A 25,057-nucleotide genomic window follows, 5' to 3' on the forward strand; every position below is an offset into this window, starting at 1 on the left:
AGACATTACTGTATCCGCTCAGAAATGGAGTACATGTTTCAATTCCTTTCTGCAAGCGTAATATTCGTAATTAATCTAGCCACGAAGAAAGTTAATTACCATTTGCTATAAGAGTGAGAATTTTCGTGAAGACTGAAACATTTTCTTTCACAAAAAGACTCACAACATGATCTCGCAAGATGCGACCAAATTTACTTGCGATAGATAATAGATAATTTAACCCCTTTGCACTCTCGAATGATTCAGGATACGTAACAAGACTGTTGGGTAATTATGGCACTTTTTATGGTACGAACTCAATCTCGTATTAAATTCCATTTAAGTGCAGTAATTATTTCTCCATGTTCGCGATCATTATTTAATGTTGTGCTATTCGTGTTACTAAACGATCTGAATGAAATGCAATTAGTAGAATTTAAAAGGACTTCTGAAATGATCGACGTAAATCTATATCGTGTAATGAAATTACTGAATTCTTTTCACATATCCCAGAATATTCCAAAAATGTTGTTAGCTCTTGGAATTTCAGAAATGACCTTATTTTCTTAATTATCTTAAACTATGTCAGGGATTACCCATTTCATTCGATTCGAACACTTTTGTAACACTCTGTATATGCGTACAAAGTTTCGACAAAATCGGTTACTCCAGATCTAGTACATTCCTTGTCGGACAAATGGGAATGCGTTTATCGAGACAGTGCAATTAACCCGGCGTTCTGTGGGATTCCACAGAACTGCCCACATATTTTAGCGTATTATAGTAATCGATATCGACGCTCCTATTCATGTAATCCTATTTCGAAGGGAAATTTCGTACTAGTCTATTTCAAAAGTAATTTTACTGAATTCTATTCGCAAGTGCAAATAGATGACACTGTTTGTGAAGTACGTGTAATATAATTATATTTAAAACGATAGATCGAGATATAAGGTGATTTGGCGAATGAATGAGAAGCCCGCAGTGAATGAACATTTCTCGCGCTATATGAAGAATTAACATTCATCGTATTAAAATTTATGCTGTACATAGTTCGATGATACAGTGGTGGAGCATTTGAAAAGAGGCACCTGAATAATTCGCTTGTTTTTGACGATAGAACAAAAAAGTGTCGGACAAAAGTTGTTTGATTTCGAGGGGCACATTATACAATGTCAATAATCTTTTTATAGGCGAAGGCGTAGAGGACATATGAAAATTAAACTTGTTTTTTTTTTTAAATAAGATGACATAATTGTTTTATTTATATTCTGACGAAGCCGTTCAAAACGAATACAATGACCTATAAATGAAGGTCACTCAAGGTCGCAACATATGAACTACAATGAAAAACATATTCTTCTACTACTTCACCTATAAAAAAATTATTGATTTTGAAAAAAAGTATTTCAAATGCCCCACCCTGTATACATACAGAATTAATTAACTTTACTTGTAGTGCTTCGTTTGAACTACTATTGGCTCATATCTTGTTTTCTTCAACCTTCGCACTTCTATTCTTCTGAATTGCTAATTACTAATCCTAATCTCTAATGAATAATAAAACGGTTTAGTTCGATGTAAACTAAAAAAATTAATTAGCTAAATATTACACAGTTGCTTTCATAACTTTATTTCTTATTAATGAAGACGCTTAGATAACACATAATAAAGATAATTGCATTAATTATACGGACAAACAAGTATGAATTGATGTCATCGTGCAGCTCGTAAATAGTATGTTCTCTGTATATCCAAAATTAGGTCCCGAAGAGCTTATGTAATAATTTTGAAAGAAGGCGCCATTGCTATTTCAGTCTTTATGAAAGAAAATATCTGAAATGCGTTATAACCTGCCTGTTAATTCCACGTTGATCGTCAGAAAAATTTGAAGAAATTATAAGTACTTATCGTGATCTCCCTAACGAGCACGCGATGCTTTAGATCAGTGCTCGAAATGCTCAGGCACGCAACATGAGGCTCCACCTCTTGACTACCGCCGCACCGTCTCGCTCCCCGCGGCGCTTCCATCGGCTTACCACCGCAGCGTCATCGCGAGCCGATGGCAGCACTGCGGGGGACGAGGAGCCGCGGCGGTAGTCAGAAGGTGGAGTCTCGTGTTGCGTGCCCGAGCATTCCGAGCACTGGACTAGCATCAACAAGGATTCTTTCATAAATGCAAATTTAATACAAACTTTCTTTGTCAGAATAAGTTTTCCAGTCTTCTCTCTGTTGCAATGCAGACGTACATCGGCAAGTATTCCTTCCGAATGATTTAACGTGTATTTTCTATTCATTTTCGTAATTCGTTTTATTCGTATTATTAAATTTGCATTTATGGAAGAATCCGTGTTGATGCTAGTGTAACAATCTTGCGTTGGCAACCTCGAACGTACTTCTGAATCAACTTCCCTATTTGCAGTCAATGCGTGGCGGAGAAACTCACTCACGTTATCGAATATTCTCGGATACTTAAAATCGATTTGCCGTCGAAAGGATTGACTATCGGATCCACGTCGATTCTATATTTTTTACTCCACCCGCTGAGTGCTATAAATCCTTAAAGTTTTGAACCACTTTCTTTTCAACACATTGTATAATCTGTAATAGAATAGATTAAGAAAATAATAGAAAAAATGTCAAAATTAAAAAATATCCCCCCTTTTTAAGTTACAATGAAATCAAGGAAAAAGTTCTGAACACGATTGAAATTATTGTGGACAAAATTTACGAACTATTTAAATTGCTTTTCAATATTGTTTATTTTCCAATAATCCGTTATAACTATTAAAATATTGAAATTATTGTGGACAAAATTTACGAACTATTTAAATTCCTTTTCAATATTGTTTACTTTCCAATAATCCGTTATAACTATAATGACACAATTTTAGGTAAAAGAAAAGACAAAAGAATGTGTAAATATCATAGATTTATCACTAGCTTTACGGAATCCGTCAAAATGACGGATCGCTAATTTTTTAATTTACGATTATTCATATCGTAAAGATACATTTACGAGTTATTTATTCAATTTATATATGTTACTTACGACAAATGTTGCAATAACACTTCTTAAAAATCAGAATAAATGTCTTATTGTTACTTTTATAAACTAATATAAAACAGCTGGTTTTTTATGCTCCGTAAATCTAGTGTTAAACGTTTACATTTGCGGCGGACGTCGTCGTCAAATTCGAGTTTGTTGTGTATAAAAAACATATATGATTCTATTTAAAATGTAAAAACGACTTCGAGATCACCGAAACTTTTCCAGTAGCAAAACAATTATCACCGCCATACTATAGGCCTCTTTATACTGAAGTACTTTTGTTATTAAAACTTGTTCGTACCTCCAAAAATACCGGAGATACTCACTTGCTAATTCTTACTGGATCCGCCTGTACGTTATTCTGTAGGCAGTAAAAATTCGAGAAAGACGATAAATACAGCAAAACTGTGCAATCGATGCTCGCGAATCTGCCATCGAGAAAGCAACGTGCAGCAATTTAGTAGGGACTGTACGCGAAGTCGATGCGGATCCGAATTCCCATGTTGCTCATAACTCGATCTAAATTATCCTGGGAGGGGCTTCAAATGCCGATTAATGAACAACGTTATTTTCTGTACAGCCGGTCGGCTGGATTACACGAGTGGCCGTAGAAACCCTGCGAAATGCGCACAATTGGTTGGAAATCTAGGTCGCCTGGAATATCACAGAATGTTCCGCGACCCGAAAATTCTACAGCCGTCGCGCGCCCCTTTCTCTTTTTCACCTTGACGATCATTCAAACAAAAATAGGCCTGGTAATCAATTATTTTTCCTTCCGGTGTCGTATGTCTCGGGGCTCGCACCGACCGTGCTGTTATCTGGACTCCGATGCTCGTTACCAAACGACAATTCGTGTCCACGTTTCGGCGGGTGAAATACGTGCCCGATTATTATTTCGTACGCGTTATTGCTGTCAAATATACGGTAAATTCTACCGAATTTTCTTGCAGCTTGTAAACAGAAATGGGCAATTTGGGAAGAGGAGATACAATTATTCGAGCGTTGCGGCTTGTTTTTACAGTTACTGATTGTTAATAACTATAAAAAAGAGCCGCAGGGCTCGAATAATACTACAATATATAATAATAATAATATAATAATATAATATTATTATAATAATAATAATAATAATAATAATAATAATAATATAATAATAATAATAATATAATAATAATAATAATAATATAATATAATATAATAATAATAATAATAATAATAATAATAATATAATAATATATTAATTATATTATAATTATATTATAATAATATAATAACAATAATATAATAATAATCTTCCCAAACTGTCCATTTCTGAGCGTCAATTAGGGAGAATTTACTGTACTCATTTTACCGCAATTTATGCTAAACCTACCGTACCGGTCAAAATGATTAGATTCAAATTTTCTATCTTGCACTCATTAAAATTTCGAAGACTCTCTCATAGGGAACAGTTGAATAAACATCTCAATTGAGGCACACACTATAATAAAAGTGGCCAAAATGTCTCAATAAATACAGACTCGTAATTCTTATAAAGCAACACGCGTCAGTCAGTTTTAAGAGTTCGCTGGATTTAGGGTAAACGTGTTAGTGGTTAGTGGTTATTTGTGCCTTGCTCCTTTTTTTTTATTATTGTCGTATTTCCTCTCCCCAAATTGTCCATTCTTGTTTACAAGCTGAAGGAAAATCTCTGCATCGCGATCAGCATCGAACAATAAACTGGACGAATTCGACCAGCAATGTGAATACTTCATCCGTACGCCATAAATGGAGTTCATGCATGTAAAAAATAAATTGTGCCGATCGAAAACAAAAGGGTGAAACCTTTTTGAAAATTTCAATAGAAACTATTTTTTGTTTTCAACAGTGCCTTTTTGTTATTTTAATAGAGCCATTAGCGACTGATTTCTTGACTGATGATGGACTTGACTGATGCAAGAACATTTTGATTTGTTAACATTTTAACTTTTTACAGTTTACCTTAATAACATTTTAAGGATATTGTTGCATTCCTTCCGACACTGTAAAATCATTGAGAACAGAAATCTGAACGTGGATATAGCTTCTCTATCTTGCAATTAACACTAGATTTACGTAGCACAAAAAACAGTTGTTTTATATTAGTTTATAAAAGTAACAATATAAAAGTAACAATAAGACAATTATTTTGGTTTTTAACTAGTGTTATTGTAACATTTGCCGCAAGTAACACATAAATTGAATAAGTAGCTCATAAATGTATCTTTACGATATGAACAATCGTAGATTAAAAAAATTAGTGACCCGTCATTTTGACAGGTTCCGTAAATCTAGTGTTAATATAGGTAATTCTTGTTTGCCATAATAATCCACAATCTCGGATTATTGCAGTTCATTTACTGTTATACTATTAAAATTTTATCCTTAATGTATTTAAGTAGCCAATTTCATATTCTGTCCATTGTATGCACGCAATTTGTTCATTTATTTATTGATTGATTTTCTCTCATTCGTCTTGCGTATTTGTTGAATTTTCATTATTTTTCCATCCACTTTTCTTGATTTCATATATTGTTAGAATCCTGTGCATATATTTATTTACTCCACTCTTCGTTTTGCTACTTGTACACCACAGTTTAACCTAACCCAACCGTGGACCATCTTTATTGCTTCACAGTATTCCACACAGTGATCGTTAACATTTTAAAGCCTGGACGTTGTAGTTTTATTACTTGACTCTCGTTCCGGCTTTATGTCAATTTTATTTTAGTGCTGTTTGCGGAGCTTTCTGCATTTGCAGCGTAACATTGTTTCTATAAAATACGGAGAAACCAAACTCGAATAATTAACGTGTAGTATCGATTCGCTGAAAATACAGCGAAAAGTACAGTAAAGTACAGTTACTGAAAGTACAATAAATTCTCCCTAATTGATATTCAGATTGTGCAACAAAATGGACAATTTCGGAAGAGGAGATACGATTATTCGAGTCTTACGACTCGGTTTTATAGTTGTTGATGTTCGGTAACCATAAAAGCGAGCCGCAAGGCTCGATTAATCGTATCTCCTCTTCTCAAACTGTCCATTTTTGTGTACGATCTGAACGTTAAATTAGGGAGAATTTACTGTACTTGCGTAATCTTCTATAGTCGAATGGAGAAGCACTATGTCGAAATATTCGAACTGGAATTGTAAAATTGAAAATGTCGGTGTATCTTCGGAAACTGTCAGGACTGCATTTGAAATTCAACGTGACACGATTAGTATCCAAGCTCGAAACACAAGAAGTCGTTCAATAAGATCTTGAAGGTTGCTACGGAGACCTACTCTCATTGAAAGTCTTCGAAATTCTGTATAAAGTTACGTAAAATTCTTGATCTGCATTGTTTCGTAACTGCTGCAATTTTAAACCGAAGGTTTGAATTATGGTCGACCTATCGTCTCTTACGTTGCGTACGGCTTCCCCGGGTTCATCGCACAGTTCACATTGGTAATCAATTTTGATTTGGAACTCCAACATTTGTAGAACTTAGAACAAAAACATTCGTCTATTGACCAAGAGAAACACACGCTTCCTACCTATGAAAATCATTTCTTTCGCGAAAGAAATGTTGCAGCAGTGCTAAATTAATTTTCCTGATTTAAATTTAATTTTGCGTTCTTTTGTTACGCGAAAATCGAAATTTTGACATTAACGGTTGAGTGATTAATTTTTACGGTTCAATTAAAAATGTTCCTCTAGATGAAAATATCGAAACGAAACATAAATTATGTTATAAAAAATCAAGACGATCGAATAATTCGTTTCATCTGATACGATAAGTGAAATAAAAAATTATGCTCTGTTTATTTAACAATTGAACAGCAGTCCTCGGGTTAAATTGTTTCCATAGTATAATAAATATCGTTATTTCCACTTTTATTGCTATTTTCAGTCTCTGACGATTCATTTAGATTTTCGCATCATTCGTTAACCTGAATCTATAGAAAAACTAACGCAGAAGGAACACCTGAAGAAATATGTTGAAAAAAATCAATGAACAGAATTATAAATGATCTTAAGCAGGTCGAGTCATATTATCGCAAAAACTGTTCGCCATTCAAGTGTTAATTTTGCGAACACTGCATGCAAATATCTGCATACATAGTCCACGTGTACCGAGCATTGCGATACAATTCGATTTAAAAAGTCTGAATGCTGTTTAAAATACGGCTTTCGCATGTTGGAACGAGAGTATAACGGAACCTTCTTATTTTCGAACAACTCGGAAGCATTTCCGAAGAAGCCGATATTCTGTGGGTTGAGAGCATCGATCCGTGCCTACTATCATCCTTCTTGTTCTCCCCTTCGTTTTATCATGCACAGTCAAGCTTCAAAAATACACGAAGCCGTACCGCGTGGTCGCAAGATACCCACATAAACGATTCACATTCCTCCGTGTATTCCCCCTTTCAACTAATTATTCAGACGAAATAATTTACCCGAATGAATTTCGTTGAAATTTTGTTCTGTTTAATTCGATTGTTCATTCAATCCTTTCACCCTTTCACTTTCATAATCCGATTGATACACAGTAGATAAATCGTCCCGTGTCATTAAAAGAGCGTAAACATTTATTAATTTATTTCACGGTTCCGCAAATTGTTACATTGCCATCAGGCATTCTAAAATTACAAATGTTCGCAGTCATTTCTCCCTAATTCGCGCCCCGATTTAGCACAAAAATGGAGAATTTGGGAAGAAGAGATAACTTTGCGACTCGTTTTTATAGTTACCGATTGTCAACAACTATAAAAACGAGACGCAAGGTTATCTCCTCTTCCCAAATTGCCCATTTTTGCGCGCAATCTGACCGCGAATTACGGTGAAATTACTGTATTTTACCTATTAAGTCTGCGCGTCGATAATCAAAAAATACTATGAGAAAGCGGAAGTTTACTGTTGGGTCGAATTGACTCGATCGGTGCATTGGAGTCAAGAAGGTCGATGTTACGTCGATAGCTGCCATCGCGCGACGTGTTAAATATACCAATGAATAATACACTACTTTCTATCTAGTTTACCGTGTCGACATATGCTACCGTTCATAAGTGGGCCACCTGTGAATAATCGAAAAGCCATTTTAAAAAAGGAAATCTTTTTTAAGCTGTTTATCTGCCCCAAACATTGAGGCCAGATGCAGGTGTTATCAATAAACACAAAGATAACAGCGTAGAATAATTTCTCGCGTCGTTCGGTATTACAGTAATTTCTCCCTAATTCGCGCTTAGGTTGTGCACAAAAATTGACAATTTAAGAAGAGGAGATACGATTATTCGAGCCTTGCGGCTCGCTTTTATGGTTACCGGTCGTCAATAACTATAAAAACGAGTTGTAAGGCTCGAATAATCGTATCTCCTATTCCGAAATTGTACATTTTTGTGCGCAATCTGAGCGCGAATTCGGGAGAATTTAATTTACTGTATTTGCAATTAACTTCGGCATTCCAAATTACCAAAAGTATAACAATTACAATAAATTCTCCCTAATTCATGCTCAGATTGCGTAAAAAGATGGACAATTTGGGAAAATGAGATACGATTGTTCGAGCCTTGCGTCTCGTTTTTATAATTGTTGACAATCGGTAACTAGAAAAACGAGATTCAAGGCTCGAATAGTCGAATCTTCCCTTCCCAAATTGTTTATTTTTCTGCACAAACTGAGCGTCAATTAAGGAGAATTAATTTACTGTATTTGGAACTAACTTCGGCATTCCAAATTACCAAAAGTATAACAATTACAATAAATTCTCCCTAATTCATGCTCAGATTGCGTAAAAAGATGGACAATTTGGGAAAATGAGATACGATTGTTCGAGCCTTGCGTCTCGTTTTTATAATTGTTGACAATCGGTAACTAGAAAAACGAGATTCAAGGCTCGAATAGTCGAATCTTCCCTTCCCAAATTGTTTATTTTTCTGCACAAACTGAGCGTCAATTAAGGAGAATTAATTTACTGTATTTGGAACTAACTTCGGCATTCCAAATTACCAAAAGTATTACAATTACAATAAATTCTCCCTAATTCACGCTCAGAGTGCGCACAAAAATGGACAATATAAGAAGACGGGATACGATTATTCGAGTCTTGCGTCTCGTTTTTATAATTGTTGACAATCGGTAACTAGGAAAACGGGACACTAGGCTCGAACAATCGTATCTCATCTTCCCAAATTGTCCATTCTTATAGGCAATCTGAGCGAGGATTTAGGAGAAATTACTGTATATCGTAACATGTATATAATATTAGGAAATCTGCTGCACTTGTTAATATTATTATCAACTTTCGCTGTTCCATTCGTTTAAGATTTTGAATCGAACTTTCGCTTGAACAATCTAGCCCTTCGATATCACTGCCCATCTGGACAGCGTTTTTCTCGTCCATAGAAAACATGGTTACGACTAGATTAAGCACACCACAATACACCATAAAACCAAAGTCCATCAACACAATATTAATAACCTAGAAGACAACATCCGGTAAAAAATAGAGATTTCATCTCGCGTCTATTTATCCCTGAGAGCTTATGGATCGATCAGTTTCATGCTTGCCTCACGTCGATGCAGTTCTCTACCTCTACAAAACAATCGCCATTAAAATTGAACCAGTCATGACGGAATTAATTAAGAAATTTCAATAAACGAAACGTTACATTCGTCGGATAACTCTGCAATTAAATATAACGTTGTAAAGTTACAATGTCGAAAGAATTAAAATGCACGTTTCTTCTATGTCTCGACGCGTTTAAGAGTACCTATAATTTGGTTATTTAATTACAGTGTATACATATTTTAATTGAACTGTGGGCAATACACAGACGATTGCAATTTAAGCTTTAACACATTGAGCACTGCGTCGGTCGCATACGGGCAACACTAATTTGTGACCAACTTTGAAAACTCATTTTCATTGCAATACATTCGAACAAACTGAATTCGACTAGGTTGTTTCGGATGCGAAAGTGTTCCGATGTCATCCACCGTGATCAATATTAACTTTTTAGTTTCGCTTTAATCAATTAAATTGCTTCGACTTCGAGGGAATTTTAGTGGTCGACGCTGAACGTGTTAAAAAGTATTTAAAAAAAGAACATGTTAGAATGTGCGAAACACATCGGATGTGTTTCCAACGAAAGTCTCCAGTATTGCGAAAAGGATCGTGCGAATTTTAGCCGCGACTGTCCGCGCAACTTTTAACATTACGCGGACTTTAACAAGTCGCGTCGCCAACGTCGCTTCGACCCGCAGCTGCAGCCACTTGAACGCGTTCCTCGAAAGGCGACGTTCAAGGAGACGTGGTCCTTATCCGCTGTTTAGACTTTCAATTTCGCCAAAAATGACCGCGTTCCAGACCAACTAGGAGATAACGCTATCGTAATCTCCTAAGCCTAATCTCGGCACCTGAATCGCCGGGGTGAATTCCGCGTGGGGTGAACACGGAACCAGGTAACTCCGGCGGAAGGTTTTGGACCGTATGCAGAGCGCACGGAAGCAGGAAGGGAGCAGCTCTTTGGCGGCCGTCGGTGGGTGCAGGTGAAGTCGACGCTCGGTCGTGCTGGTGTCGGAAAGTGGGTTAAAGAAACGGGAGAACCGAGCGAGGAAGAAAGAGCGAAAGGCAGAGAAGGCTCGAGTGGATGTGAGAAGGAGAGACAGAGGGGCCGAGACTAACCGAAACAGAAATAGAGAGAGAGAGAGGGAGAGCGAGAGGGAAGAACGTCGTCAGTATGCCGGAAGGGAAGCTGTGCACGAATATAAATATAGAAAAGTGCAGCCGGGAGACGGATGGGGAGAAGATAAAAGATAAGGATGAGCGGTCGAGCGAGTTCGAAGAAAAGCGAGCGGGACGGTGAATCCGATGCCGAACGGAACCGACGGAGAGACGGGCTAGATCGCGAGATAGCCGGCCGAAGGGAGAGACTGGCGGAGGGAACGAGAAAAAGAGAAGAAAAGCAACCGTGTAAACTGGAGACAGCGAACGGAGAGAGGCGTATGCCAGCGGCTAGCTAAGCGAGAAGGATGGAAGCAGAGGCAAGAAAGGAATAGAGACAGAAAGCTTTGCCGCAACGAAGCTCGCTCGGTACTTACTCCCACACAGACAGTTGCAAAGCCTTCGTAACGACTCGTACTCGCGTGGATTCGCGTCACGGTTCTCTGTACGTGTGTGTGTGTGTGTGTGTGTGTGCGAGTGTGTGTGTACGTGCGCGGCTTTGTACGCGCGCCTCTGTGTGCGTTGTGTTTCGCGAACGTGTTTGCACCCGCAGGAGAATACTCCAGGAGGTGGTCGGTCGCGATTAGTCGTGATTCGGAGCCGGCATCGCAGCGTACTCCATCGTGATAAAAGGGAAAAGATACGTCGTTTATTCTCCGTCTGCTCGTCCCTCGATGTGGGTGGGTGGCTGCAGTCGTGTGGGAGTCGAGTACGCGACTGGGTGCACGTGAACGCACGAGCGCCACGTTTTCGTGTACACGCGGACCAGAGTGTGTTGTTTATTAGATCAGAGTAAGCCAGTTTGCAGTGACGCACGGCCGCCCAGAGACACGCCAGTGAACACCTTGGCTTCGTAGCGGAACGTGAGAGGTACCTGTCCCGCATTTTTTTCTTCTTCTTCTTCTCCCCTTTTCTCCCGCACCCCTTGCCACGGTCGCGGCGTTCTCGCTTTTCCGCGATACTCCGCGCGATTCTCCGCGGTTTCCGATCGCGTGTGACTCGCCTGGATTCGTCGGATCGTCGGCTCCTAACTCACGCTTTTCTCTGACAGGTTTGCTCGTAGAATGTTTCCTCGGCTGGTTCGATTTCCGTCGTCTGGAACGGATCGCTGGGGAACATTGCTGTGCGCGGGTGTGATTGTGAAGGGGTGGTAGAACGTTTTGTGCCGATGCCGTGCGAGTAGAACAGGCTGGTCGCTGTTTAACGCTAGATTTACGGAGCACGACAAACAACTGTTTTATATCAGTTTATTAAAGTAACGATAAGATATTTATTCTGATTTTTCACGAATGTTATTGCAATATTTGCCGCAAGTTGTGCAAATAGCGAATAAATAACTCATAAATGTATCTTTACGATATAAATAATCGTAAATTAAAAAATTAGTGAACCGTCATTTTGATGGGTTCCGTAAATCTAGTGTTAAATCGTTTCCCTCGGAACGGTTTCGTTTTTATATTGTTACGGCGAATGAGAGATTTTTGTTTTTTTTTATTGAGAAATTTTAGTATCGGAGGCTTCTTTTTTATCGAGCAGTTCTAACCTTTATAATAAGGTTATTCTGCAAATCCAGATACGTCGATATACGGAGAGCGTGATCGATTCCAACCTTATTTACTACGTTTGTTATCCGGTCGAATGGTTTGCTTGACATGTATACTGGCTTGAAATATTTCGGAATACGTAAATTCGATTCGTTTTACGGCACGGCGCTTCGCTTCGACGGACAAGGACCTTGTTAGTTCGCTTAAAATTTTTATCGGTTTATCTCGGTGTTCGTTGGAGTGCGATTAATGAATTTGTTCCAAGGCGTGCTCGGACTTTCTGAAGCGAGTTCTTCTTGATTTTCACACACAGTGCGGTTTGAACTTTTTCTTATATATTTTCTTCATGATCGTGTTATTTGCCGAACAAGCCAATTTTTCAATTCGTACTTATTTTGCGTAATCTGCTCTACAAAGTTAAAGAAACTGAATTATCATCCAAAGATTTGTCGAACTTCGAAATCCAGAGAAACTTATCTGCCTCTGCTTATTTAAAAAAAGTCGCGCCTCTGTAATTTCGTGGAGTAATTTATTATTAGTATTCTCGCTGTTTCGAGTATTGCTTAACACTAGATTTACGGAACCCGTCAAAATGACGGGCCACTAATTTTTTAATTTACGATTATTCATATCGTAAAGATACATTTATGAGTTATTTATTCAATTTATATGTTACTTACGACAAATGTTGCAATAACACTCTTACTGTTATTTTAATAAACTAATATAAAACGGCTGTTTTTGTGCTCTGTAAATCTAGTGTTAATTGAAATCTCGGTTTCGACGTTTCCGATGTACGGTGATTTCTCCCTAATTCGCGTTCAGATCGCGCACGAAAATACGTCACAATCTGAGCATGAATTAGGGAGAATTTATTGTAATTGTAATACTTTTGGTAATTTGGAATACCGAAGTTAGTTCCAAATATAGTAAATTAATTCTTCTAAATGAACCATTTTGGAAGAGGAAATTCGATTGTTCGAGCCTTGCGTCTCGTTTTTATGGTTGTTGACGATCGGTAATTATAAAAACGAGCCGCAAGGCTCGAATAATCGTATCTTTTCTTCCCAAATTGTCCATTTTTGTGCGCAATCTGAACGCGAATTAAGGAGTTCCGCGTATATGTATACAGTCAGGGACAAATATATATGTGGATACCTTTTTTAAAACAATATAACTTCTTTAAAACTAGGCTAAATGACTCCTATTTTTTTTAGAGGACAAAAGGCCAAGCCTATTACACAACGATTATAATACCTTTTTTCAGATTTTGCTATTACTTGGAATTACAAAGAGGATAAAAACCGCATGTTTTTTAATTTCTTTTATCTGATCCCATAACAAAAATTTTAAAATATCTTTCGTAAATATGTTACGCACATATATACGTGCTGAAAGTTTCATCGAAATCGATTAACGCAGAGTCAAGCTGCGAGCGTTGACAAGATTAAAAAACAAAAATACAGATTCCTAACAAATATCGTTCGAAAGTGTACGAAATCGAGACATAACCGCGATTTTCGCGATCTTTAATTGTTCGCAACTCGTAACAACGGCAATCACATAGATTACGTGTCCCTGTATTGTATTTGTCCCTGACTGTTGTCCCAGCAGATTATAGTCCATTTTACTATTTTCTTTTATTTCGTTAAAAGTTCTGTGCTCCGATCTTTAACGCTACGGTTATATTCGGTATTCAATGGAGCAACAATTAATGTATACCCTCGTGAGAAAGTCATTTCATTTTCTGTATCGGTGTCTTCGCTGATTTATAGATTGTTTTTGTAGACGAGCAGAATGGACATTTGCATAGAATGTTTAGATTTGATACTGTATCGGAAAACGTAAACGATGCGAATGGCGATCGGCTACTGGATAACGGAAAGCCGCAAGAGAACCTTCATGAGCGTGCTTCTTCCGGTTCTCGGATGTGCTTTGTGGTTGCCAGTGTCGCTCGTTTTCACGGATCATGCACATTGAAATCATATCTGTTTCATTTTATGCGTTTTCGAGTGCATTTCCAAACAGGTCCTCCTGCATTAATTACGAACGTATCTGAGACGTTGACTGAGAATTGTTATTGGAAGGTAACCGTGCACATTTCTTCGTGCTTTTTAGTTCTATTTTCATTGAGATTATTTATATTATTGAATAGATAGTTTAGTTAATTTTAGACAAGTTTAAGTTGGTTTTAGTCAAATTTACTTATTCAAAACTTTATATCTAACTTTATACATCTATTCAAAACTAATCATTGGAATAGAAAAATCAACGCGAGAAAGTTAATTCAAGAATTTGACGGTTAAGAATTAAACAAAAATCTATTATATTTATTACGAATTATACAGAACACAAATATGCGAATAATTAGTATACCGAATGTGGCAACTTAAATAATACATAATTACGTAGGATATTTTTAAGAAGTGGATATCTAGTCCATTTTCAAAAATTGTTTATATCATTTATAAAAGCTTTATACAGAGATATCGTATCTAATAAGATCGTTCAACTGAGTAAAGGTTACACGAGGCTAGAATAAGTTAATGTTATATGTTGTTCATCACGAAGTATGTACATCGTTATTTAGTATATCCCGTTAAGCCGCTATTACGAGGCATGCACTATGCAACCAATACAAATGTCGATCGTATTAAGTACTCTTATCCATGTGAGACAGGCTGTTCGAAGTCCTAAAAAGACGGCGTGACGAAGAATTACAAATGTACGACGAGTTCTATTGTCGCCGATTTATTATACAATACGATGCTCTGACAATGGTCGGCAGTATATCCATGAGGCAAGCTGGAGGTCTGTGGACTTTGTGTTCAACGTGTTAAATTTAGAACGTCTGCTTTGATCGTCGTTTAACGTATACAATCGTTTTAGAATATTCATGCGGAAAATAATTATCCTGCACTTGATCCTAAAATTTTGTTATTAAATACTAATATAATAGCACCGAACAGCTCTCTTATCTTCACCGGTTTTCACATTTTTTAATTAGGAAACACAACGTAAGCAGCTGTCTCGGTCAACCAAAAAAGAATAGTCGCGGTAACTTTATCTTAATTAAAAATCTTCTCTTAATAATAGCGAGACGTCTCATCTTACGCTAGGCAACAGCAGGTATCTCGGATATCCTTGGGTATTTTCAACCTAATTTTGGCCTCGTCCTTTAAAGTCTTTGAAATAGAACATTCGTTATGAACAGATTATAAAAAAATGTCTTTTCATCATTTTGTCCATCCTGTATATTGATTGCTCCTGCGAACATTATTAAATACCCTTGAAAAGAGAAGACAACGGTGTCAAACTTGAACAATAAACGAGTCGAGAGAGAAATGAATTTATAATTTTCATCAACACTGCGTACAAAAATTATATCGTATTAAATCCGGCATTCTGAATTTCACATTCCCGACGCAACATGTGCCATTAACGATTTTATAAACTATTGTTTAGAAAGATGCAACATTCGAGTAAGACAAAAAGCGTCACTTATCAGGCCGTTAAACGACGTGTTAAAAAAAAAACACTGCTCTGCCATCGATAAATTCCTACCAACAAGGACCACTGGCAGAGTTAGAAATCACTCTTTGAAAAAGAACATCCAAATCTTGTAGTATGTGTCTAGTATACTGAAAAGCCTTGATAGCTTATTTTAAAATTGGCTTTCGTTTCTGAGGAAAAATGAACTTGAAGTTTTGCCTCACAGTTGACGGGTAAAACAACAGTAACACCACGTTATTAAAATATGAAGTGCTTTTTAACTACTTACTACGAGTAGATAAATAAATTGATAGCCAATTAACTTATGGGAAGAAACTCATAAAATCGTAAACAATTTTATGTGTTTCCTTTTTTTTAATAAAGGTGAACTTTTGCTTCAAGTACTCATCATTTCTGTGCATCGTCGATATTTCAAAAATGCCTTATATGCTTCTGCAAACATTTTAATGCAGATTAAGAAAAAAACAGACTGATTCTTTGTTCTACAAAAATATTTACGACACTTATACTGTGAGCCTTAGAAAAATACATGCTGCATATAGACTGCTTAGTCAGCTGCTATTTTGAATCGGAGAAATAAACAAGAATTTTATTTGCATTCTTCAAATCATGCATAAGAAAGTCCTAGAAGCGAATACCTCGTTTATTTATTCATCTAGTGGTAAATATTGATCTAGCCGCTGTTGCGTTCGTACCTCTTAACTTGGAAGCAAAACTTTAAATTTATTTTACTCGTTTCACTCGTACTGCCTGTGCACTTTTCGTGGCAGTAAGACCTAATTCTATGATTCCACCACGATCTTCGCGATCTTGATTGAATTATTATACTTTGCACGCATACAAAAATTCATCCAGAAGCAAACAAATGGAAACAGTAATGAAGTGACATGTTCAAGTAAATAAATAAATCCCGCAGTAATTTGTTTTTATGAATATATGCGCTCGCAATAGCAATCTAATGCAGAAAAAAAGAACAGAAAACGTTTGCATTCTTTGAAAACAGGATACCGTCAAATAATTTCCAACAAATCATACGGTGGCCCAACTTAACTACTTTAGCAAACAGGACACAGCTTAACTACTTTAAAACTGAACTAAACGATTTTATTGTTTTTTTTTTTAATGATAAAAGGACTACATAGTCTACTAGATGATGGCTAAAAAACTTTTTTTTTATTTTGCTATTACTTGGAATGAAAAGAAAAAATTGACTTTTTACCTCTCTAACTTTTTTGAGTGTTTTCAACGTTTTTTAACTTTTTTATTTGAGCCTGTAACGAAAATTTAAAAAATTCCTTTCGATCGGTGAACCCAGCGTCGAGCTACAGGCGTTGAAGGATTGAAAAAACTGCACACTTTTTACAGTTTTTGGTCAGACTCGCGATAAAACTGCGATTTTTGCCATTTTTAATTTGTTGTAACTGATAACAACGTGAACCGATTTTGATAAAATTGTCAACGTGCATATAAGTTACCGAGATTTCCGAAAGACATTTTCCAAAATTTTTGTTATAAGTTAAGACAATTACGAGATATTTTTACTTTTTATCATTCCAACTAATAGCAAAATCAGAAAAGAAAAAATCATTTCAGTGATCGTGTCTAGTAGACTACTCCCTCTATCACCTAAAGAAAAATTCAAGTCATTCAGTTCGGCATTAAAATAATCGTTGCGTTCTAAAAGGTGTACGAACACATTTACGGGCGATCGTGTATCACCCTAGAATTTCATTCGAAATCGGCGGGCCACACTTGTCTGTATTCCCATGTAAAGTCTAATGCGCGTTCCATTCCCCCTAATTCCGTGTCGGTTAGCGTCGCACTCGCCACTCGCCGGAGCACCATAAAGTTCCCGCAATTAATGGGTCACCGCGGAAGACCTTTCCATTCGCCGCTTTAGCGGATTCCGTCTAAACGTTACCAGGGACTAAGAAGCCCTGGGTGCCGCTCATTAAGACCGAGCCCGACTTCGTTTCATTAAAACCGAGCGCGGTCGGTCGCCGGAATTTTTCCTCGTTAGCCAGTCGCCACTAAAGCCGGTGCCGCGTGTGTTTCCTGTTTCCCATGAAGCCCGGAGGAGCAGCGAGGCGAAGGTGCGAGCCCGAGGCAGCCGGACAAGAAAATCGAGGAAGTGGTCGAGCATCCTTCGAGGTGGATCTTCGAGCCGGTCGAGGGCCAGAGGCTAGACGAGGAAGCGGAGAAGGATCGGTCTGATTCGGGCCGGCGAGCGCAGCCCCGGGATTATGACAGGACCCTCTGGCAACTTAAACGACCGCTGCTGGAGGAAGTCGCGGCGAAGCCCGAGGAGGACACTCTAATAAGCAAGGAGCACTCGCTCGAGTACCAGAGTCAGACACTCGAGAGTCAGTCGGATCATCTGTTGCACGGCCCTCTCTCGACCTCGTTCGAGGACCTGCTGCGGACAGCACCGCCGGACAGCAGCTGGCCTCCGTTGCTAGGCAAAGCCGTCGAAGAGGTCGAGTTCAGCTTCAAGGAGACCCAGTACTCTCCGAAAGAGAAGCAGGACGCCGCAACACAGACCGAGCAAGAGACCAAGAGCACGCAGTGCAGCCCCGAGCAGAGCGGCAGCCCGTCGGAGATCTCGAAAGACAGCCCCCTGCGCAGGTACTACCAGAGCCCTAGAAGAGAGGTCGAGACCCAGACCCAAGGCGACAACAAGAGCGTCCAGTGCTGCTTGGACGAACTAGGCAGCTTGTCGAAGACTTTGGAGTTGGAGGACAGCTTCGACAGCCCGTCCAGGTCCGAGAAGAGCCAGGTCAAGGAGTCGAAGAGTATACAGTGCATCCCCGCGGACATCTCGAGCAGTCCTGCCAAGTCCGCGGACAAGGAGCCCCTCGGCCAGGACAAGCCCTCGAAGAGCCCGAGGAGGGAGGTCGAGGTACAGACTTATCAGGAGTCGAAAGCGGTCCAATGCAGCGATGACGAGATTTTAGAGGCCGAGTACATCGGAGGTGGTTACCGGACAAGATTCCAGAGCAGACCGTCCAGCTACGTGTCACAGCAGTCGGAGAGCTCGGCATCGTCCGGCTCCTACACCAAGGTACCGACAGTCGCGTTCGTCGACGAACCGGTCGACATGACGGTCACCCAGAGGGACCATGACGGCAGCGTCGGCTGGTCGAAGCACTGGGGACCAGAGAGGCTGGTCGAGATCTACAGGGAACCGAAGACCAGCCTGGGTCTGAGCATCGTCGGCGGAAAGGTGCGTAACACGCAACACGCCTACATTGTGTAGTTAAAAATAAAATGTTAGGTCGCGCCTCCGCGACCCGTGGGCTTCCATGACAGGCAAACTTCGGATCTAGTCGCGCGACGTTGCTTTCGGTCGATCGCGCCAATCGTACAGAGTAAGTCGGTATAGTTTGTCGAATTTGTTCGGAATGGGTGCGAGGGACGTTTTTGAAATTTTTCTAGCCGAGAACAGAAACGGTTGGTTAACGCCGAGCTCGATTAGTGACATTTTTTTAGAGGAACAATTTTCGTCTCTTACAGACCTGGCCAAATTTTATTTGAAATGAAAATAAGAAATAATTGTTTGGAATAGTTCACTTTAAACAGTTATTTTCAGTGCTGTTATTTAAAGAATAACAGCGACTTTTAGAATAATAGTAATTTCAAACGATGAATCATTTCTTCGCGTTTCTAGTTCAAATACGGCAAAAGAAATAATCCTGAAAGTAATATGGAACAGAAAGATTTTATTTTACGGCTCAGTGCTGATAATTAGGTCGTCCTATAATTTCCAAGAAGAATTTCACGATAATTTTAAGTAATAATTTCGAGTAATTTTTGAAATCAGAAAATATATAAAATAACTTGTTTTTTGAAATAATATTTTTAGTTATTTTTAGTGCTTGGTGATGCTGTAAATCTGTTTTAATAAGCTTCGTTTAAAGGTTCCAGAAATAGATTTCCAAGCAAGTGATTAAGATAATTAGTATTAAAATTTTCATAGCAACTGCCCTCCGTCGAGATCCGATAAGCTCCAGCCCGTTGGATTAAGATAACGTATCTCTGAGCAAACGAACAATCTCAATTTGCCGTCTTTTTTAACGACAAAGTTGCGGAGCACCTGTTCAACATGTATAATTGTTTGTTATGCGAATCTGAATCAATTAATTTGCATGCAGATGAATTCGTATCTAAGTTGACTTATTTGTATCAAGGACATCGAAAAGCACTATCAATTCGCCATCGTTTTGCAACAATGTATTGTCTTGTATTAAATTGCATCTGCATTTTTAAATAGAACAGCGCACAACTGATTGGCACATGCAATAAAATAAAGATAATTGTTCAAATAGATTTCAAAATCTGTGTTCGATTAAATATTGTATGTTTCGTAACGAATTTATATTTTGCACGGCCAAACGGTGGACAATGTTGCTTCGCTTTTCTTGAACGCTCGAGCTTATTGAGACCATATGACTAATAACAATTATCGGGCTCTGTTCTTCGGCATTCATTAACTCTGCACGTCTACGTACGTCGAGCTCTGAACTGCTAATGGCGCAACGTTGATGACATTGGTTGATAATTTCGAGTCGAGTGATAAATGCTCTATACGCGACGTACAAAGTTGCACCGGCTACGAGTGCATTAACGTACCGAATGGCTTCGAGGCACGGGGAACGACTGTGTAACTCCGTAACGTAATAAAGTTGTCGCTATTGATTCTTCCGCTTCGATGATGCATCCAAAAATTACGTTCGATGTGTCATACCTTTTGCATTTGCATCTTAATAATGCAGCACGACGCGTTGATCGATCGATGTTTTCTTTTAGATTCGGCTACCAGACACGGTGCTTCATTAGTGAATTATCTAGTTTCTGTTGTAGACATTTTTAGAATGAATTGTTCATTCAGAATTAATTTCTTATTGATAATTGAACGATTGCCGAATTTACAATCGCAGACTTTCTTCGAGAAGCTGACATTTGTGATATTAGTTGCAACAGAAATTAACCTTGCAATTTATCTTAAGCCAAATAATTTTTTTTCTTTCACGTAGACTAGAGAATTGTTTAGAGAAACTGGATGTCGCTACTACGTTTTTTCATTGCATCCATTATCCAGCGAAGCTTCGCAGAATTTATGGATTACGAGAAATTGTCAAAAGTCGAATAGAAACTTGTTTCTTCTATTTCATTAAGTTAAAAACAGAATGTATCTGAAAATCTTGCGACGTTTCCACTATCTTACATTTCGCGCACTTATTTATGTCATAATTAGACTGCGGATCTTTATGCGAAATAACAACTGTCTAAGTCGATTGTAAGAAACGTAAATTACGTAAAAATGTCTTTTCTCTTTTAATAATTCCTCGTTAATAATTGTAATAAGTTGAAAATAACGTACCAACGTCCTGAAATTTATCTAACGTTTTTACATTTTTCTCAGAAATACATAAAAATCGCAGTCTAATCGCAATGCATGAATTTCGCAGTCTAGTAATAGTACTATAGTGTGCATTCTGTTGTAATATCGGACAAATTCAGCGAATGAATTTTTTCCTTGCTAATGAAAGTTGCTTAAAGTTCTTAAGTCTTACTTATCCCGTATGCGTGAGACATTTTCAGGAAAAACATTGTGGAATCCTGCTTTGACGGTGTCAAATTTAGGACATCTGTTACACGAGATTGATATCTATGTTCCAGGTCGATCTGCACAATGGCAGTTCTAGTAAGTCTCAGAACATATCTGGGATCTTCATAAAGAATGTTTTGCCCAACAGTCCGGCTGGGAGGACCGGCGAATTGAAGGTAACCTATTGCCTCCATCTTCCACTCGCGTTCAACAATGCTAAATAACCAAGAAAGTTAGCGTCGAGATAGTAGATAAACAAGTCAATAATCGTTAAGTAAGTCGTTCATTAACACATTGACGGCCACGCCGAAAACATCTCAAAATTGCATAGCATTAAAGTATTTGAATCAATTAAATTAAACTTGCAAAGCAAAGTTATACGACATCGCGATTACTATTTCAACATTCTTACCTCTTGCGAATCTTAATAAAATTAAGAAATTTTTATGGATTAGCATAGAAATTAAATTTTAAACGATTTCATCGCCCGCACACGGGTGACACGGCAGTCAAAGTATTAAATAAGAGCATCATTATATTCGAGCCGATATAAACACACTTTTAATAGATGGTGCACCTGAAAAGCAATCATCTAAATATCTGTTTCAATTGCGATGGTATAAACATATTTTCTCCGACAATAATCATTCGATAGGGCGTCCCAAAATTATGGTATTTCCGTGAAATAAGGGGTTGCCGAGATCATTTGAAGTAACTTCTTCCTTAGCGAAAATGCAATCCGCGTCTTCGTTTACGAGTTATTGACAAAAAACAGTGACTAATCAGAGGCGAGATCATTTGGCGCGAGACGGCCGAGCCAATGAGCGGAACTGGGCTCCGTGCACTCGTTGGCTGGGCCGCCGCGCGCCAGCCAAGCTCGCCTCTTATTGGCCAGTGTTTTTCGTTAATAACTCGTAAACGAAGCCTCGGACAAAATTTTTGCAAAGGAAAAAGTTGCTTCAAATGACCTCAGGATTGCGAGACATTTTCGGGACACCCTGTAGATGCAACCTCATTTTTCACCTTTACCTCGCTTATTTCTCTCCCGACTGCACATAATCCTTTGTCCAATAACGACAGGACCTAGAGGCGACGCTATCTTTCTCGGTTACTTGACATATATATAATCGGTCTCGACGGAAGCAGAGACGGGAAAGCATTTGCTAGAGACGGCCGACAACAATCGAAGAATTTAACGCTTGTGTCTCTCTGTTCCTGCGTCCACTTCCAGGTTGGGGACCGGATAATCGAAGTCGATGGCGTGGACCTGCGACACAGCACGCACGAGCGAGCGGTCGAGGTCATACAAGCCGCCGGAAATCCCGTCTGTCTTCTCGTCCAATCTCTGGTGCACCTGGTGAGACCTCGCCACGACCAGGAATATCGATGTGCTACTCTTTCCCCGTTGTTCCGATCCCGTCATTTTTTTTTCACGTTTTTCCATCTTACTGTTGCTGAACCAGCCGCACATATTCGCCTCCTCGCACTGATCGATAGTCTGCAACCGGGTGCAAAACAAGTGGAACGACTAGAAAATATACAGGGTATCGATGATGAACGTGGCTTCTTCGTGGAGGTTCAATGACACGAGGGGCCGCAAGCTTCACATTCACAGCGGAGAAATGCTTTCGTTTAGAATGATTTAAGGCGACTGTTTTGCTTCAGACGAGATCGCCCTGTTTCAGACTTAGATTTTCTATTTTATGATGTGGAGAAATAACGGTGATTCGCGAAAAACGAATGGACAAATTAACGCAGAATAACGCAAAATAACGCAGGACCTGCACTAACACACTTTTCTTATGTTTTTACAATAACGAACTAGTCATTTCTTGCTACTTTTAGTCTTGCCGATTATTCTTTAAAGTATTTGATATACTTGTACCAAAAATTACATTAACCCTTTGCACTATGTCACGTTCTAAGATCATTTTTACATTGTCGAAGTTTAGATTTTAAATATTATTAAAACTATAACTGTTGCATGAATAATGAGACGCAATTTCGTATGCATAAAATGCACTTTGTCGTATAACATAGAAATACTGTAAGTCAGAAGAATTATTTTAGATTGACTGTTAAAATGGCTTTGAGTGCAAAGGGTTAAAATAGTCTCGAGTGCAAAGGGTGCAAAACCAATTGGAATCAAGTGTATACTCACAGATCGTGTTGAATTAGCTTTCAAACGATTTAAAAAAAAAACTCGAACGCTTCTTCAATTAGTGACACAAAAAAGTAACAGTATTTGTTAATACCCCATCGCGTCATTTAATTTCCAAGAAAAACTGTTTCGTGTTCTGCGAAGCTTTTGAAGAGTCGCACAAGATACCCTTGTATAACTTGGTACATATACGTCTGTTTTACGACTTTCCAGTGACTCCCGGTTTATGGGTGTACAGTTCTCTTTTCTATCGAGCCCGCTATGTGTCCTATTGTGCTTCCTACGGTTTCTTCATAACCTCTCCCCACTTGTTTACTTTCTAGCCACCGTCTCGACTTATTTATTTTTCCCTTTCGTGTGCTCGTACTACAAATATTCTTCAAATCTTTCGCACTTTTTGTTTGCTTGCACGTTTCGCCTGTTTCTGCTCAGGCTGCTTTAAACCGGAAGATCGACTGGAAAAAATGTACAGGGTGTCTCAAATGCGATTCCCAAAATAACTTCTTCAATTGTCTTCTTCTCTTTAATCGTCACACAACGGAAAATGTTCTGCGCGTAATTAGGATGTTCTTGAATAACGCACAGTGATTTTCTGTCAAATAACTATACGTTTCTTTCAAATTACTGTGTTAACATTAGATTTACGAACACACACAAAAAACAACTGCTTAAAATCAGGTTGTAAAAGTAACAATAAGACATTTTTTCTGATTTTTAAAAAGTGTTATTGTAACATTTGCCGTTTAATTAAAAACCGTTTAATTAAAAATCTTTCCGAGGTATCTCTGCCGCGGGAGGTACTTAATCAATTATAACATCTCAAAGATGTTGCGTCACACTTCTATCATAAAAGAGATATAAACTGTCCACGTGACAATGTAACATATAGATTGAATAAATAACTCATAAATGTATCTCTACGATATGAATAATCGTAAATTGAAAAAATTAGTGATCCGTCATTTTGACGGGTTCCGTAAATCTAATGTTAGTAACTGCATTTTGCATCGCGTGCGTTACGAAGAGATACATTCAAATGTGTGTTACGCCGTGACTTTCAAACGACCTTGGAAATAGCAGCTCCCGCTGGATACTGGCTACATAAAGTACGCATGAAATATTTGTTGCTTCGTCACAAGTAAAGAAAATACTTCACGGGTCGCGCATAAGTGAGACGAACGTACAGATTCAATTTTTCAGTATTTTTTTGAACTAGTGTGAACATCAATGTTCAGGGATATCATGTACTTAATTATGAAATATTTGCGAACAGAATGTACGAATACTTTGATAAGATAATTTGAATTGTTCATAGACAACAATTGGAATATAAAAATTATATTAGCAGAGTTAACGATCGATTTAAGAGATCGACGCTTACTTAGTTCTGTGTTTCTTTTTTATTTCTGAAAGCGTATACTTTTTCTGTTATCAGAAGATAATCTTTTAAATGAAAAAATCTATTGAAGTGAA

General features: G+C 38.3%; 1 protein-coding gene across 4 annotated transcripts in view; it reads left to right on the forward strand.

The window, feature by feature from the left end:
• LOC117217682 (multiple PDZ domain protein) overlaps positions 1-25,057 on the forward strand; it is a 233,891-nt gene that overhangs the window by 170,978 nt on the left and 37,856 nt on the right. For 3 of the 4 annotated variants that reach the window (XM_076524160.1, XM_076524161.1, XM_076524163.1), the window contains 3 exons: positions 17,886-19,038; positions 21,495-21,599; positions 22,655-22,780. In XM_076524160.1, coding sequence (XP_076380275.1) covers positions 17,886-19,038; positions 21,495-21,599; positions 22,655-22,780 — 1,384 coding nt within the window. The remainder of the gene's footprint in view (positions 1-17,885; positions 19,039-21,494; positions 21,600-22,654; positions 22,781-25,057) is intronic. The other variant, XM_076524162.1, reaches the window with a different exon arrangement.

The sequence above is a fragment of the Megalopta genalis genome, chromosome 8, assembly GCF_051020955.1.
Source record: "Megalopta genalis isolate 19385.01 chromosome 8, iyMegGena1_principal, whole genome shotgun sequence".
Lineage (NCBI taxonomy): Eukaryota > Metazoa > Arthropoda > Insecta > Hymenoptera > Halictidae > Megalopta > Megalopta genalis.